This window comes from Stegodyphus dumicola, chromosome X2 (genome assembly GCF_044657685.1).
Source record: "Stegodyphus dumicola isolate Sdum_Otavi_A_Nest chromosome X2, ASM4465768v1".
Lineage (NCBI taxonomy): Eukaryota > Metazoa > Arthropoda > Arachnida > Araneae > Eresidae > Stegodyphus > Stegodyphus dumicola.
This window is the reverse complement of record NC_140781.1, coordinates 23,944,576-23,961,862: the sequence shown is the minus strand read 5'-3', so window position 1 is coordinate 23,961,862 and position 17,287 is coordinate 23,944,576. Positions and strand designations below refer to the sequence as shown.

The 17,287-nt window shown below is 35.2% G+C and overlaps 1 protein-coding gene across 2 annotated transcripts in view; it reads left to right on the top strand.

Moving 5' to 3' along the window:
• The window catches only part of gpp (DOT1 like histone lysine methyltransferase grappa), a 280,396-nt gene that overhangs the window by 240,205 nt on the left and 22,904 nt on the right, over window positions 1–17,287 (top strand). For both annotated transcript variants that reach the window (XM_085809864.1, XM_085809863.1), the window contains exons 17-19: window positions 5,448–5,564; window positions 9,081–10,260; window positions 12,147–13,637. In XM_085809864.1, coding sequence (XP_085665990.1) covers window positions 5,448–5,564; window positions 9,081–10,260; window positions 12,147–13,637 — 2,788 coding nt within the window. The remainder of the gene's footprint in view (window positions 1–5,447; window positions 5,565–9,080; window positions 10,261–12,146; window positions 13,638–17,287) is intronic.

Here is a 17,287-nt window from a genome sequence, read left to right as displayed (position 1 = left end):
TTTGTTCGGCGTATTATTGTGTCTTAATTAAAATTCTCCTGTTGGGTCGATTCTATTTTGCAAAATCATTCAGAGATGTGGAAAATTCAGTAATATAAAAATATCTTGATTTAAATTTTTATTCATGAGCTATTAGTTTAAGTAATGTCCTCAGAGGCTTCTGTTTTCTGAAATTAATTATAATAACTATTTGAATAGGTCTCCCTTTTTTCCCTTGTTATGATGTACAGAGAAATTTAATGATCTCGTGTACGAGCTGGTACCTGCTAGCACGCATCACCAAAATACCGGACTTAGTGTACTGTAATAATTCATCAGCTCTAGAAGCCATTTTGCATTCTCCTTGAATGATGATTTTTATGTCCCTCTCTCTTTTTTCTTATATTGGTACAGTTTAACAAAACAGAACTCTATTTTTGAATTTGACAAAAACCTCATCAATTGCTGCTTCTTCAATTGGATCGTATTTTAAGAGAAATTATTCATTAAATTTAACATTTTTCAGATTTTCAGTAATCAATCATTACTTGGGTCATTTCTATCTATTAACTGGAAGTTGTATGTAAAACTCAAATATTTTGACTGTTATTTGTAATCATAATGGGCCATCTAAACATAGGAGCTCTACAAGGTGATCAACTAATTATTATTCGAGTAAATTATTATTTTGATGTTTTAAGGAAAAAGGTGTCAGATCTTTTTTCTTTACCTCATCTTGTTATATTTCATTTCAGACATTAGAATTTGATTGTCCTTCTAAAAACTAGGTGCATTTTTCTGCAGATATTAAGTAACATATCAATTAGATTTTTTCAGAATTTTGTTAATTCTCTAAAAAGAGCTCAGTGAAACCAGTTTTCCAGGATTAATTCAGTCTATAAAAGTCATTAATTTGGGCCAAAATTTGCAAAAGATCCTTAACTGTGCTCGTGACATTTTTTGGCCCTTTTTTATGGCTACCATGCTTAAGTGTAAATTATATTTATGTAATTTGTAAGGGAAATGTTGTGAATGACATCTACCTTGAATGAAAGTTTAGGGAGTTTGTTTTATTCTCAAGCTTATTTTACAATCAAGTTAAATTTATTTAATAGTAATGTATGCTACATACTTTTATTTTATTCTGGAAAGACATTACAGATTTGAAGTCGGTGGTTTAGATATTTTCTTTAATTTATTCTGATCGTTTTTGCTGATCTGTTTGTAACTTTTCTTATGGCCATTAAAAGACCTTAATTTCCATTGAAAAATGTGTACAAACTCGGTTCCTCCCCCCGGAGTTTTGTTTTGCTGAATAACGCTTTTTCTTGTGAAATTAAGTACATTTGCTCTGTATGTTGCATGAACATTTTCCTAATGAATTTCATATTTTGTGAAGAATTTGATGTAGAGCACGGTTTCAGTTCATTGTGAAAACTAATCTCAAATGCATGGAAATTATGTAATTGGTTTCTAGATTATCTGCATAAAAAAATAATTACTCTGTCTTCCAAACTCAAACTCTGAGAATCACCATTATTGTAATTTTTTATAAGCTTTCAAATTGTTTTGATTCAGATATCTCTGTTTGTGTTGCTAGATAACTTGAAAGCTATTATACCGAGAAACATTGCAACATAAGATAATGCTTTTGAACTCCCTGCCCATGCTCTCTTAGGAAAAAGGTATTTCCCACAAGTTAAGATATCAACAAAGGTATGGTAATGGGTGATCAGAAAAGTTCACCTTTTTGCCTAGAAAAGGATGGAAATGCAGAGGATTTACAAATGTTCCAAAGCCAATATTTCGAGTGTCTTAACTGTTTGGACGCAAACTATTCAGCTGAATTAAAAGTAAACTTGTATATTGTCTAGCTACTATTCATGCTCGGCAAACAGAGAGAGACAGCAATGAACAATAAGTGATCTTTATTTCAAAATGATATGCATAATACAGAGCGAGAACAGTGTCTGCTCAGTAGGTTTAGGATTTAGGATTTAGGAACGGGGAAGACGGGCACCACGCCCTTACCATTTGGTTTGTAGGACCACCTAGGACGGTGATACATGAAGCAACACATGTAGGTATAGAGTCACTGAGACTACGGATGGTGTCCTAAAAAATGGCCCTCCATTCCCTGCCAACTACACTTTATAACAAAAAACAAACAAAAAATCGACACACCAAGAATTGTCCCCTGGACAAAAATTGGTGGCTAGGAAGATTATGTACAGAATAGAAAAAGATTAAGATTTCAGAACAATTGAATGATTTATTTCAGTTACATAATTACAAAGTAACGAGCTCAATGAGGTGTTGACCCACCTCTAGCCTGGATGCAAGCTGCTACACGCCATGGCATAGACTGATAAAGCTCTTGGGTGGTTTTCTAGGGTTTTTCTTGCCAAATTTGCTCCAGTTTTCGAGCTAGATCCACCATTCCCTGGTAGATGCAGTCACCTTCCCTTCGTATCTCAGACATGCTCAATTGGAGAGAGATCTGGTGATCTGGTTGAGCAAGAAAGTGTTTGAGAAGTTGTAAGACAGTTCATAGCAACACGTGCCGTATATGCTGTCAGAATGTCATCGACATACCGCTGTGCTGTAAGTATGAGTCTGATGATGGCCAAGGGGGTCCAACTATCAAGGGAAATGGCATCCTAGACCATAAGACCTGGCTGAGGGCATGTGTGACGTGCGGTAGTGAAAGCAGGATTGTCACACTGCTCTAGGCTCTAGACACATCTTCAAGTATTGTCACGATGCAGTGGGAAGCAGGATTCATCACTAAAGACTATGTTCCCAGTCAGTATTATTCCAACCTGATCGAGCCAAGCGCCACTGTAATCTGGCTTGACAGTCTGCAGGCATGAGTGACAGGTGGCGCAAAAATGGCTATGAGAGTAGATTTTGCTCTATTAGCCATCTGTGAATGGTCATGGTGGACACTTGTGTGTGGATTGCACGTCTGATGGTTGATAGTGATGAAACAGGTGCTGTAACAGCTGATCTAACAATCACACTGTCCTCCCTATCTGTTGTGACCCTAAGTTGGCCGCTACCATCATGATGCTAAAATCTGCCATTGTCCACCGATTCTTGCCAGCGTCTTCAAACCACCACATCACTTCGACTCGTATGACGAGCAATTCTCTGGTTCTTCCAACCTGCCTCTTTCAGTCCAGTGATGCAACATCTTTCAAACTCTGACAGTTGCTGGTAATGAGCTCGAATCCTGTGGCAAGGCTTTTTTTCAGTTAATCACAGTGCAAGAGAAATTTTTAAGAGCAGTTCAAGAACAGCTCCTTATGTACATCTGCTGGCTGTGCAGTTCCAATGTGCTGGAAATCACATTATTCATTCATTGGACACCAAATTTTAATCTTTTGCATTTTTTGTTAAAACATTTGTGCATACGAAATTTCAAAGCCTTTCCTTCTTGGTGCATCAACCTTTTTGTTATAGAGTGTTATCTGTCACAGTTCTGAATGCAGCAATGGCAGGGTCTGCAAATGGCGTACAATCACATTCCAAATGTGTTCGATTGGTGAAAGATCAGGAGCGAACATTAGCCGGGGAAGCATGTACACCATGCAGAGCACATTGGCTGATACGAGCAGTGTGGTTGAGCGTTATCTTGCTGATAAAAATCATTGGGCACTCCCTGAAGGTAGGGGGTGTCACCAGCTGCAGCACATCATCCACATATCGTTGGGCTGTCATAGTGAATACAAACTAGAGGTAACCTGGAATCGTATGCAAACCATGATTCTGTGTTGTCACATACATGATGAGATATTTCGCAGTTGCTGCCAGAATGGACTTGTGTCCATATCAACACTACACTCATATGCAAAAATTGTCATTAGAGAAACAGAAGTGTGAAACAGAATTCATCTTGGAACACGACCCTGTGGCATTGCATTGTCCACAGCACTCGAGCCTAGTATTAACTCATGCCATGAGTGCAGGCCACTAGCCACCAATTGACAGCAAATGTTTCTGGTCAATATGGGAGCATCCAAGATGTCTGGAACATGCTGCTAGTTGCATACGGGTGCACCACTGCTTGTCAGCGAATGTGTCGATCCATGCGTGCTGTCACTCTGGCTGCACCAGCACCCTTTGAACTTGCCACATTTTCTTGTTCCAATCATTGTCACCAGAGCCAGTGCTCAGTGGATGCGTCCAGGTATGTTAATTGGACATCCACCTTGGAAGGGGATACACGAAGCAACATGTCTAGGTACAAGGTGACTGAGACTACAGATAACATTCTGAGGAATGGCTCTCCATTACCCATCAACCATTTGCCACAGTTTATCTTCTGAACATGGCAATTGTAGGGTCTGCAAATGGCATCCAATTGCATCCTAAATATGTTCGATTGGTGAAAGATCAGGAGAGGTAAGGGAGTGTCAGTGGCCGCAGCACATCATTCACATATCATTGGACAGTCATAGCACCCTGGATACGAACTATAGGTGACCTGAAACCAATTGCGCCCCAAACCATGATGCCTCGCTGTCGCAGGTTGGGGTGTTCCAAAATTGCTACCGGATTGGCCCTGTCTACAGATCGACACCACACTCATGTGCAGTGACTTCTTTGGAGAACCAGAAGTGTGATTTGTACGAGAATGTGACCCTGTGCCACTCCGTCGTCCACATCGCTTGAGACCGGCACAATTACAGACGTTGAAATCTGTGATGTGAGGTCAATGGAAGTCTTCTTAACTGATGCCACAAGTGCTGGCCAGTAGCCACCAATCGACAGCAAATGGTTCTGGTTGATATGAGAACATCCAAGAGTGTCTTGAACATGCTGCAGAATGGAGACAGACGTGGCTTGCATGTGCGCCACCACTTGTTGATCAACGTGGGCTGACGTCTCTGTGGCTGTACCGGCACTCCTCAAACATGCCACATTTTTCTTATTCTAACCATCGTCGCCATAGCCCATGCACTGTGGGCGCGTTGAGGTGTGTGTCAGCTGAGACTTGCCTTATGAACCAGCTTATTCTTCTCAGTCCGATCACCCTGTCCCTTGTAAAATCATCTGTCTGCTGGAACTGCGTCCAGCCTGGCATTCTCTGCTATTTCACATGTTATATCTCGTATTATATTCTCTGCTTGTCCTCTGAGGCAAGAATAAAGCTTCTATGATGATTTCTCTAGCAGAAATAACGACATGAAAATTGAACATTTTGCAGGTTCCTTATCTTATATCTTCTTCGACATGCGCTGGGGAGCTGCACATTTCAAATAACTCGCATAATTCGGTGATATCTGTCTACCCTGAAATTTGCATAATTTTCGGGCTACTCCTTCTCGGTGTTTCATTTCCAATGCCTGGTATTATATGTGTGAAATTGTGTAAAATAACATAAATTGTATGAGATTAAAACATTTTATAGCTGTTTCTAAAGTCACATATGTGTATGTGTAAGACTTGATGTTTTCTTACAGGTGAAAGAAGGTATCAGAAAGTATATGAAGTTCAAGTCTGAAGTGAATAAACTTACCTCTGAAATCTCTGATCTGGAGCTTGAATATCGAAAGTTTAAGAGACCTTGCTTAGAGAAGGTACTCAGATCTTAAAGAGCAATCAATCATTAATATTTCATGTATTATTTTATTACATGGTATTTTAAGTATACTGGTCCCTCTATTATTGTTCATTAAGATTTTTTTTTTAAGTATCATTCCTTTTTTTCTGTGCTTTGAGTTTTTTAAATGTATTTCTTAAAGACGTAAGACACTGTTGATTAGTCAATGTACTTCGGTAAACTGTAGAAAAATACAAAAGGAAAAAATTTTAACAAATATTCAAATTGTATTTAGAAAAGCCTGTAATTCTAAGCAATATCCATTTAAATGTATTTGATGAAGCAAAGTGGGAGTTATTGCGTCATTATTTTCTGATAAATATTTTGAAACATTAAAAATTTTGAAAAGTAATTAAAATCAAGAAATTTAAATCTCTCAAATTTAATTCTCATCTTTCTTCATTTGGGTCAATCTGTATTGTAAAAATAGGCTGTTTCTGTACTTTTTTTAACAATTTGTTTAAATTCTTATAAGATAAAGGTGCTGTAATTTTTTGTTTCATTTCTTGATAAGTTTTTAAGTTCTCCTTCCTTCATGTCTGAAAATCCTTCACTGCCAATTGCTTCCGCAATCTGTACGATTTGTTTGGCTTCATTTTTAATTGATATAGATAAAATTATTGATAACTTCCAGCCAGAGATCATGAATGAATGTTGAACAATGTATGAATGAAATTTTACGTAATTCAACATTTATTAAATGGCAACAGTTAATATAATGTATATTTGCAAAATCTCATTCTGCCAATCCACATTTGGCACTGTATGTGTTAAAAGCTACTACATTAAATTTGCTCATTGTCTGATCTATGATCCATTTTGATCGACTTTCAAATTCTCAAATTTATATTTTCTAGAATATGAGTATATTTTTGGATTCTCTTCATTTTTCTTCAGGATATGAAGAAAGAGACATTATTAGTCTGTCATGAAATAATGCATATCAATTTCAAAAGAAAGTTTTGCTAGTTTTCTTAAAATTTGTATTACATAAATAATATATTTAGTTTTGTCTATTTTATTTGTGCAAATACATCCACCACATAATATAGAATTGAAACGCATTACAAAACTGCAAAAAGTGTCAGAAAATTTTTTATTATTGCAATTCCAATTTTTCTGTACTCATATTGAGAATATGTAATACTACATTTGTTCACTGATGTGAAGACATACACTTGTAATTGACAAAAATTACCTTCCATTATATCAGCAAGAACCTTGAGAAATTTCAAATGCAACCTTTTATCTTTCTTTTAGAGCTTAATACATCATGTAGAAATTGATAACATGTGATTTTAGTTTGGAAAGAATAACTTCTAAGATTTCAAACAATTTTGCAAAAGTAGTCCATTCTGATATCCAGATTTTATGCAAGGATTCTCCTTCATCTAATTTCTGTTGTGCCATAAAGGTGACACTTCATTGTTAGTGTTTCTTCTTCTAAGATAATCCTGGTGTATTATCTAACCTTGAATGTAATTATGTCGTATTGTTGTATCTTCCTGCAATAGGAATTCTAGAGAGTGAAGTTTTAAATAGAGATAAAGATTCTGGTGCTTATTCGAATGCACGACTAAGATTTCCTGCTGTTAAATCAGCCAGTGCATAAATGTGTATTTCACATTTGATTAGTTTATTTTGCTTATATGTTATGAATGATAATCTGTCTTTAACAGCATTGATGGGTTCGTTAGTAGAAATTTTCTGATTTGATATAAAGCACTGCAAAAGTTTTAAATCTGTATGTTCCAAATAATCATTTACCTTTTGAATGCTAGTTTTGATTGTTCTATTACTCAGATAAGGTGGCTTCAAGTGAACAATAGAAAAGATATGTAGAACTCTTTCTGTACTGCATGTTTTGGGGAAAGAAAAATATTTTACTTTTTTAGCAGTTGACCAGTATTTTTGGATATTTAGTACTGGAATTATTCCCATGTTTTATTTTGATTCTGTTTGCGTTATAAACCTTATCTATCTCTTCATTTTATCATTGCTCTATATACTAAATAAATTTTTAGTTGCAAATCATAAAATGATGAAATTCATTAGTAGAATATCCTCCCTTTTTTGATTCACTGTGCTACTTTTAGAGTTTAACTTTCCGAATTTATTGGAAATTTTTTATCTGTGCCATTTTTTGCTGCAATATGACCTCTTCTGAACTTTGAAATGTCTCTTTTCATGTCTGGAGTTTGCTTGTTTATCCTTTCAAATTTCATAATGCGATACCAGTTTCATATGCACATACTTACCTATTCTTAAATGCATTCCTAATAGAATTGACATATCTTAAATGCACTTTATCTGTTCTCTTTTGCTGTAAAAGGTGCAATTTGTTCGCATAAATTTAAATATACATGCCACGTTTCAGTTTTAGTTTTCATGCTGCGTGTAGGAAAAGGCATGAGATGCATTTTTGAAAATTTGAGCTGGCATAAATTTATTCTTTCTGGACATAGATATGATAATTTGTGGTGCAATTATTTTGCCAGAAAGTGCAGTGATTCTGTCTCAGTGATGCAGTGTGAAGACCACTTGAATTAATAAAATTGCAAGTAAAATTCCCACAGAGACAAGAGCAAGGAAAGGGAAAAGGGGAAGAATATTTTCTCATGATAAAGCATGTGTAGAAAATATGAGAGACAATATCTGGTTGTGTAATACAGTTAGAGAAATCTGAATAACCTTTTGAAATGAGAACCATGCCAAGAGCTTGTGTTGGAGGCATTACAACAAGAGGAGATATAATTTATTCTGTGTAGTCATTGAAAAAACATTTTATGTCACCTGAGAAGGTATATCTGAGTAATATGCTAGACTTACAACATCATCTCAAAAGGGACATCCAAATCAAAGGTTTAGTATTGAATTTAATAGAACGTATCCAATGTTTTGCTCGTTTAATATATTTGCACTTTATTTATTAGCTATGCTGAATCATTTTTTAAAGGTATTGAACACCATCCTGTGCTTGGAATGGAAGTGAAAACCTTATATTTGTGTTTGCCTAGCCACTTCTAAACTTTTAAGGCATCTGCCCAGACTTCTAGCAGATCCTTCGTATTTTGCCATGCAAAACTGGTCATTTTAATATGATTTGATGTTACTGAATATTCAGAATTAATTGAAGCGTTACTTAAGTTCCTGAATGCTCATAGTGTTACTGAGTGCTCCGAATTAATTCTTTTTTCTTTTCTCTGTAGTATTATTCTAAATATTCTTTGTTGTATTAAGTGGTTATTATTTTTAAATATTCTTAAACAGTATTCATAGTATATTTGCTAGTTCTTTTTTTAGACATTGTAAACAAGAGTGAGTGAGTGCTTTGCTATGATGGCTGAAAATAGATTCAATATAAATCAGTGTTTTTTGCTTAATGTTGATCTTATTTCCTTCTATACCTATTATGTGCAACCTATTTTATTCCTGAAACATGCATTCCTTTTGAATTTTTTCTTTTACTGAAATTTAATTTTTCTTTTCTCAGCTTGGTGAAGATGGATTCAAAGAAATGATGCATAAAGAAATAATTAACTGTCAGAGGCATTTTAACACAACCCAGAAAAAATTGAAATTGAATGGTGATAAAAATTCACTTAAAGTGGCATTTAGAGACATATCTCAAAAAACTACGAAAGATAATGCAGTTCACATGGATGTAGAACTTCAATTATTGCCATCCAAGCATCAGAGAATTCAGGAAAGTATTATCATGCCAAATTTTCAAGATAGAATTAAAACGATTATTGCATCTGCTTTGAAAGATTCTTCAGTACAAGACAAAAGTGATCCTGACAAAATGAAACAAAATTATGCTCAGAATTCAGTTAGTAATTCCCTTTTATCTCCTCGCAATAGTTTTCCCGAAATTTCAAGTCATAAACAGGAATATTCTTCTGAAAATAAAACTGGGTCATCTAGAAAAAAATATTCTTCCTTAAGTTCACAAGGAAAATCTGATCAAGTAAATTTTCTTCGTGTTTCACAAAAGGAGATAAAGGAAAACATAAATGGATTCAAACGAGTAGAATTGTCTGATCCGGAAGTGTCGAGCAGTTTGACCAATGCTGCATATTCTCCTATAAGTCCTAGCAGAACCCCTCCTACATCCAGTAGCCCTGTTTTTCAAGTTCAAGAATCAGTTACTAAATCTGTTCTAAGTAACTATACCATAAATCTTGGACTCTCTGTGAATAACAACATATTATCTGGAGAATATCCAAGTAAAAAAAGAACTTCTAAAGCAGAGTGTTTAAATATACCAAGCCGTGAAAAGAATAAAAGTGATTCCTTAAGTGATGCTCATAGTAAAGTCAGACCAACAAGAATTTCTCCTTTCTCTCACATTGTTGAACAAAGCAAGCCAAAGCAGGCTTTAGATGAAATTAAAGTAAAAAATGGCTTTTCATTGAATAAAAAATTACATTCTCATATAACTAGTTCTTCTTTGAGAAGGGATGAACAGTCAGCAAGAAAGAAATCAAAGTATCATACTTCATTTGATAGTGCTAAAGAAAGAAAAATAAAGCCACAGTTAAATAGCATGCAAGCATCTCATGTAGGGAAAGTGAGTAAAAAGGACAGTGGGCCATCTTACACAAAGCCTGCCAATAAATTGGATACAAAGCGTGGTCATTCTAAACATAGTTTTTCATCATCAAGTAAATGTGAGTATTCATTTATTTTCTTGTTTTTTTATGAATATGAGTATGTGTTTATTATTTTATTGTGATTTGTGTGAAAGTTGAAATTCTTGCTTTATTTATGTAATTCTGAAAAATGCAGATTTAACAGAGGAAAATAATATGATTAAAGGATAGTGAATAATCAATCATCTTGTGATATTAAAATACGATTCAAAGCCAAAATTGCTATGTTTTCTGCCATTTCAGCTTATTACAGATATTGTCATATGTAGATTAATGACTGAGGCATGACATCATAGTGGAAGAATTCAGTTGCATCACATTTATGTAGCATTTCATTACATAGTATGTTAATTAAAAAAGGTCACTTTTTACTTATAACATTATCCAAAATTCATGGCTGTCATCATCTCTATGAAATATTCTAACTGGCAAATAAATAGGACCAGCTCTAGCATTTGCATCCTATATGATCAGTACACTACACAAAATAAATAAAAAAAAAACAATTTTAAAATAGTTATGTGTCTGATGTTGCATTTGTACTATTTCATGTGGCTTTAAATTGTAAATCTAAAAGATGGCCACAAGCTTCACTTCCTTAAATTTTAGTGTAAAATCTTTTTTAAAAAACACCATTAGTGGGTGTGTTCTGTAAAAATAAAACCAATTTTTAAAAAAAAATTTAAAATCTATTAATAGAGTATTCATAATGTGTTAGTTCATCCCAAAAAAAAACTATACTAATTTGTCGACTTTGGATTTTGGAAATTTCCAGATTATAGGTGATCAGTTTAAGTCTAGCCTGCTCTAGTCCTGCAAAATTTGCAAGTATTACACTGATTCTTATTGTTTGACTTCTCCAATGTTTATTTGGTGTGCTATTTTAATCTAAATTACAGGTTGACATATTTTACAAATCTTTTGATTTTAAGAAAGAGCTGATTTGAATCAACGTCAATTACAGTTGGGAAAATGTAGTATTAAATAAAAACGTGGGAAAACTAAATTTAAAAAGATTTTTTTCGTAAACCATTAAAGTAATTGCAAACATTATTTTAAAGTTACAGAAACCATGCAATTGAATTCCCCCCCCCCAAAAAAACCCTCATGGTACATTTGACAATTTGATCGTGCACTGGTGTCCCATGGCACACAGGTTGAGAAACACTAATTTATGGCATGCTTGCTGTTGCTTTAAGATCATATAATTCATTCCAACACTGTATGAGAAGAAAAAAATAATAAAAAATTTGTTTTATTTGACGTCTAGGTAATATATTATTCTACATAGTTAACGTCTTGATATTACATATAAGGAAAACCATAAAAATGTCCGTGAAGCCAGCATGTTCGTCCGAATTGAAAACCCGGTCTGAACTATCAACGTTCAGCAACTTTCCATAAGTTTTGCTGGTGTATAAGACAATAATACCTGGAATATAATTTATTCTGTATGTGTGAAATTTTATAACTATGAAGAGGAAATTAAAATAGCGAGATAATTTTACAGAGCAGTATCTCTGATAACTGGAAGATTTATTTTGGTTCTTAACTGCAGGATGTTATCTGTAATGGGAGGGAGGAATAATTTTAAAGCTTTACCAGTTACAGAAGATGAAACACATATTGCTGACAACAGCTTTCAAATAATTGAATTTCTGAGTAAATGCAGAGTAAGACGAAATTATTTAGGACCTGTAGTTAACATAAAAAAAATAAGTGTAGAAGATATTTTCATATATCTAGACAAGTGTTGTTTCTGACAAAATAGTACTTGCACTTTATATATATAAAGTATAAGTACTATTTCAGTGTTCGTTTTGACGAAATTTTATTGACTGCATGCTTTGAAGCATAATATTTTAAAAAAGACTTGTGTTTTTTATATAATATTTATATTTCAGGTGATACTGGAACTAAAGAAAGAAGCAATTTGCATTCCCAATCTCAGAGTCAAAAATGGCAAGCTAAAGTAAGCAGTGGGTTTGATAAACTACTTGCTCTAGCATCAACACAGCTCCATCATGCAAATAGAGATTATAAATGTAATCAAGAAACAAAAATTATGAAGGAAGATGTTTCTAAATTAAACTCATTTTCATATCAGAAATCCGGTGATACATTTGTCACTGATCAATGCAGACCTGTGAAAGATGCTGGTGTATCACAAAAGGGAAGTTTTGCAGATCATTCTAGAATGTGTGCATCTCAGTCAGAAACTCATAAGCCTGTGTGTTCAAAGACTTGTATTCTGAATAGATCAAGGAAGGGTCCAAGGACTCCTCCTGATACTCCACCTCGTACTCCTTCTGTTTCACCTGATCAACGAGGTTTGGAATCACCTTATTTTCAGTCTCATAGCCCTATAAGTAGCGTTGGAAGTGTTAGCAGCAATAGAAGTTCTTTAAGCCCTGCAAGAGGAAGTAGTAAAGAAAGATCAAGATCCACTAGTCCTTACAGTAGTCGGGCTTCAAGCAGAGAGAGGCATGGTGAAAAATATTCGTCGAGAAATTTTAAAAGTATGTCTCATGATACCGATTCCCATCAGAAAAAATTACATTTGAAAAGTAGATGGCCATTCAAAAATAATAGGTCTGAGTTTCACCAGCGTTCATGGTCTAAGGATCAAGAATCATCCAAAAATAAAGCCATACAATTGCATGGTAAGACCAATACACTCAAGAATGACTCAGCAAATTCTGATCAAAATGCTGGAGCCTCTGTTGGGAATAGAGACAAGAGGCGACAGTTAGACTTCATGACTCAACAAACCAAGGAAGTCCTGGCGCATGCACCTAATGGATATTCTGTTGTTATGACACCATCACCTCTTCATGCTATATATGTGCCTACTGCAGGTGTCTGCAGTCAGCCTCCACTGCCACCCCAACCTCAAACCTTGCCATCTAAATCATCTAATTCAAATTATTCTGTTTCAAATGCATGTGCTCCATTATCAGCTAATCATATTCTTAATTTCACTGTTCCACCTCCCAATTTTAACATGCCACCTCCCCATCCTTCATCCAACTCTGTCAGCTTACCTCAAATTCTTCCTTCACAGCAGCAAGTTCAACCTATTCAGCTACCAGATGTCACAGTTCCACCTCCAAATATGGTGTCAGTTGCATCATTTTTGCCATCGTCAAATTTACAATCTTGTCCTCCACAGCTGGAACCTGCTGTGCCAAATAATCATGTATATAGGCAAAATAATCAATCTCATCCACCTCCTCTTCCTCCAACTGCTTCTTCCTTCAGTAATATTGTACAAAATCAACTTTATAGGGCAAATCAGAAGCCAATAAATAATGGAGCTCCTGCACACCAGCTTGATTACAGGGTTCCACAACACTGTGCTCTGCCTACTGCTGGAAGTAGCAGCTATTATCCAGGTAAGATATTATTTGTTTGTCGTTTTTTCACCCGAGAATTTAATAATTAATATTCTGTATGAGGGAGGAAGTCAGTGTAACAAATTAAAATTATATCCTATTAATTCTTAGAAAGCATCCTGTATGGTGCAGGGTGGAATAAACAGTCAGAGTTATAGACATATAGGGTAAGTTAAAAGACATCATCTTGTTACAGATAGTTATAGCAAATAATGCAATAGACACATTATCTATGATAATTTGGCTGTGATAAACTAGTCAATCTTTAATAAGCTAATCAGCATACCATGATTCCCACAGATAACCTTTGAATACATTTAATGAAAACATAATGCACAATGTGTTTCATTTTCAAAATGTCAATTTCTATGCAAAAATCATATTCATTATGCAAATGCAACTTCCTCAGTAATGGCTTAATGTACATTTCACTGAAGATGTATGCCTCTAGTCCACTTACAAATTGGAGTCATTTTTTATGGTATTATCGCTCTGAAAGGAGTGAATGTCTGTAAAGGGAAGATGCAAGCAGACCTAGCATTTCGGTAGAAAATGTGAGAAAATGCAGGAAGACTGTCTGCTTATCCCTGAAAAGTCGACATACTGCTGTAGACTCATATTTGATATACTGCAAATGACATGTTTTGAAAAATCAAATGTTCAAACCTGGTAACATATTGGATTGTTGATAAGGGTGCATGAGGGATTGTGAGTGCTGACTGGTAGCATTGCTCTACTACAAATGTCTAGTGATCCTGTGTTAAATCACCCTACTTCCTTTAGTCCAGATGCACAACCTCTCTCAGGTGAAAACATCTCTTCATACTGTTCATGAAACCATGTACAAAGCATTGGAACAGTCCATGTTCAACCGCATTTACATCTTAGCATTGGAATGTTCTCTGTTTTATACACCATCCGCATGCTCTGTTGCAGTGTTCTAGAACTCCAGCTAATCAGTAATTAGCTCTTAAAAGTTAATCTCTTGCATATTCTATCATAAGGTATGGGCATATGCAAATTCTTCCATTTGGATGCCTCCTCTTGGTGTGTTGCTTTTTATGTTATAGGGTGTATATAGAAAGAAAGATTTATATGCAGGATGTTACAAAACTCCCATACAAACTTTGAATGAAACTAGAGAAATTAATATGAGCTATATATTCGCATAGGAAAGCAAGACAAGAAATGGATATATGTCTCTGTATGCCAACACTCAAGCTTGCATGCATTCAAGTTTTTGCTAGGGTCTTTCTCATTAAAGCTTGTAATAATATGGAAAATGTGCATTATTTTATAAAAGCTGAATTGGCAAACATGCATTTCCTGTATGGGCTAGTTGATGGTAATGGATGAGCCACTGCTAGTATGCACAAAACTCTAGGCATGCTTTTGATTGTTTGGCAATTAATGCAATTATGGTGGCACATATTCATCACTGGTCTTTGTCAGGACTTCGAACAACTTTTCTAAAATCATATATTGTGTTGATCAGTTGTTCTACTGTGATAACTTCACATAATGAAGGGTTTTATACTGCCTACTAGTATATGTTTTAGTTGTGTTATTATATCTTTTCTGTCGCCTGCTGGTAGCATATATGATCATGGTTTCGTATATGAATGTGGTTCATATTGTTATGTGTAATGGATGAATGTACAGATCAATGATGATAGCTTGGTAAAATTTATTATACCAAAAGAAACACTTTACAGGTATGGAACTTCCCATAAAAAGTATAGCTCTTCTCGGTATGACAGAGTATGATCAGTAGTTACCATTTCAAACTAGTAGGAATGTTAAATATGCAAAACACAACTAAAGAGTGAAGCCTGCACAGATATCTCTCAATACCCTGATATCCTCTCTGAACTAAACAACCGAAAACTGATGCTTTCTCCAGTCTTATATAGTTTTCTCTGATATCCTACTGATTTACAATACTGATATCCTGTATGAATATTGTTCATACCTCAAAATGTGTGCTTATAGTTTTGAGGTACCCTGTGTAGCATCACTCTAATATTATGACAGGTGATGTTGCATTTCTTTGCTGCTGCAGGATGGCCAATATCTCACCAAAATATGCCATGTTTGCTGCATGAAAGTGGACTGTATGCCCGACGACCTGTTGTTTGTGTTCCTTTGTCCCTATCTCATGTCAGAGAGCTGTGGTTCAACTGGGCCCATGAACCTCACAGTTGGATACCAGAGTGGTGGGACCACATACTGTTTACAGATGAGTCTCAATTTAACATCCAGAATGGTCCTGAAGGGCAGTGCTATGGCAAGAACCAGGGACACATGTGGTGTGTGACACAGATATGGGAGTTCACCACACATCATCGAAAGAGACCATTATAGAGGAAGAGGCTTACTTTTATAGGCTGGGATAGCAGTGAATGGCCACACTGACCTCTGTGTGATTCCTGATGTTTCCATCAGAGCATCTGATATTGCAACAAAATTCTACACCCTCTTTTGCATCCTTTTATTGTTGCAATGCGTATTGATGCGATATTTATGGGACACCCATATAGAGCTCGAGTGATGCAGAGTTATCTGGAGAATGAAACTATTCCACATGTGGTGTAGCCTGCTAGATTACTGGACCTGAATCCCTTAGAGCAGTAATCGTCAACCCTTCGAACTTCATGGACCACTACATATATAATTTTATATTTGGTGGACCACTAATATGAATTAAAAAAACCCTTTAATCAGACCTTAAAAACAATGTATTAATATGCAGAAACAATATTCAGCTTTCCAATACATGTAATTCTAATTTTCATTCGTTAATATAATTTTCGAAACATTTGGTGTTCAGCTGGATGCCTTTATGGAAATTCAGGCTGCGCCCTTGATTATGAGTAACAATTAAAACACTGTTAGCATCTCAATGATACACATATTTTGTTTGTATTGAAAAATTATATGAAAAATACAAAAATCTTACCTTTTTGTACTGAAAGCTTCACATTTCCATATCACTGAAAAGGAACTTCGTAAAAAGCAAGAACAAACCACCAAACTCAAAGCAATATCAATAAACTGAAAGTGTTATGCCGCCAATTTTTAATTATTGTAAACATAATAATCACTTACTCAGCAGTAGCGCCATTGATCGACAGTTAGACAAAACAAAAATGGAAGCTTCCAGTGATGCAGTTTTAAACACGAAAGCAGATGGTTCTCCTAAAAATCCATCAAGTTGCCTATTGACATGGACGAAAACTGTGTTGTTAATGACTACAATAGCATATGTTTGTAATTCAAAAGGAAAGAGAATTCCAGTTCCCTCTATTATTGATCAGAGCAGTATATCCATGGAACTCTCACTTTCAAATGTTGCTAGATACACCTGCAAAAGAGCTAAAAATTCGCTTAATTTGGAAGGAATTCCACTAAAAGTAGTAGCTAAAATTTTTTTAAAAAAAATATAATCCATATTCCATAATAGATTTTGTTACTCATCGTTCTTTTAAACTGTATTTTCATAAAAATGTAAATAATGTCCCAATTTTTCTGAGGACCATCAAAAAGTTTTCACGGACCACCGGTTGGTGACCGCTGCCTTAGAGCATGAAAGCAGGTCGCAGTGTTGCTACCAGCCATTCTCCAGGAGCTTTGACTTGGGTTACTACAAG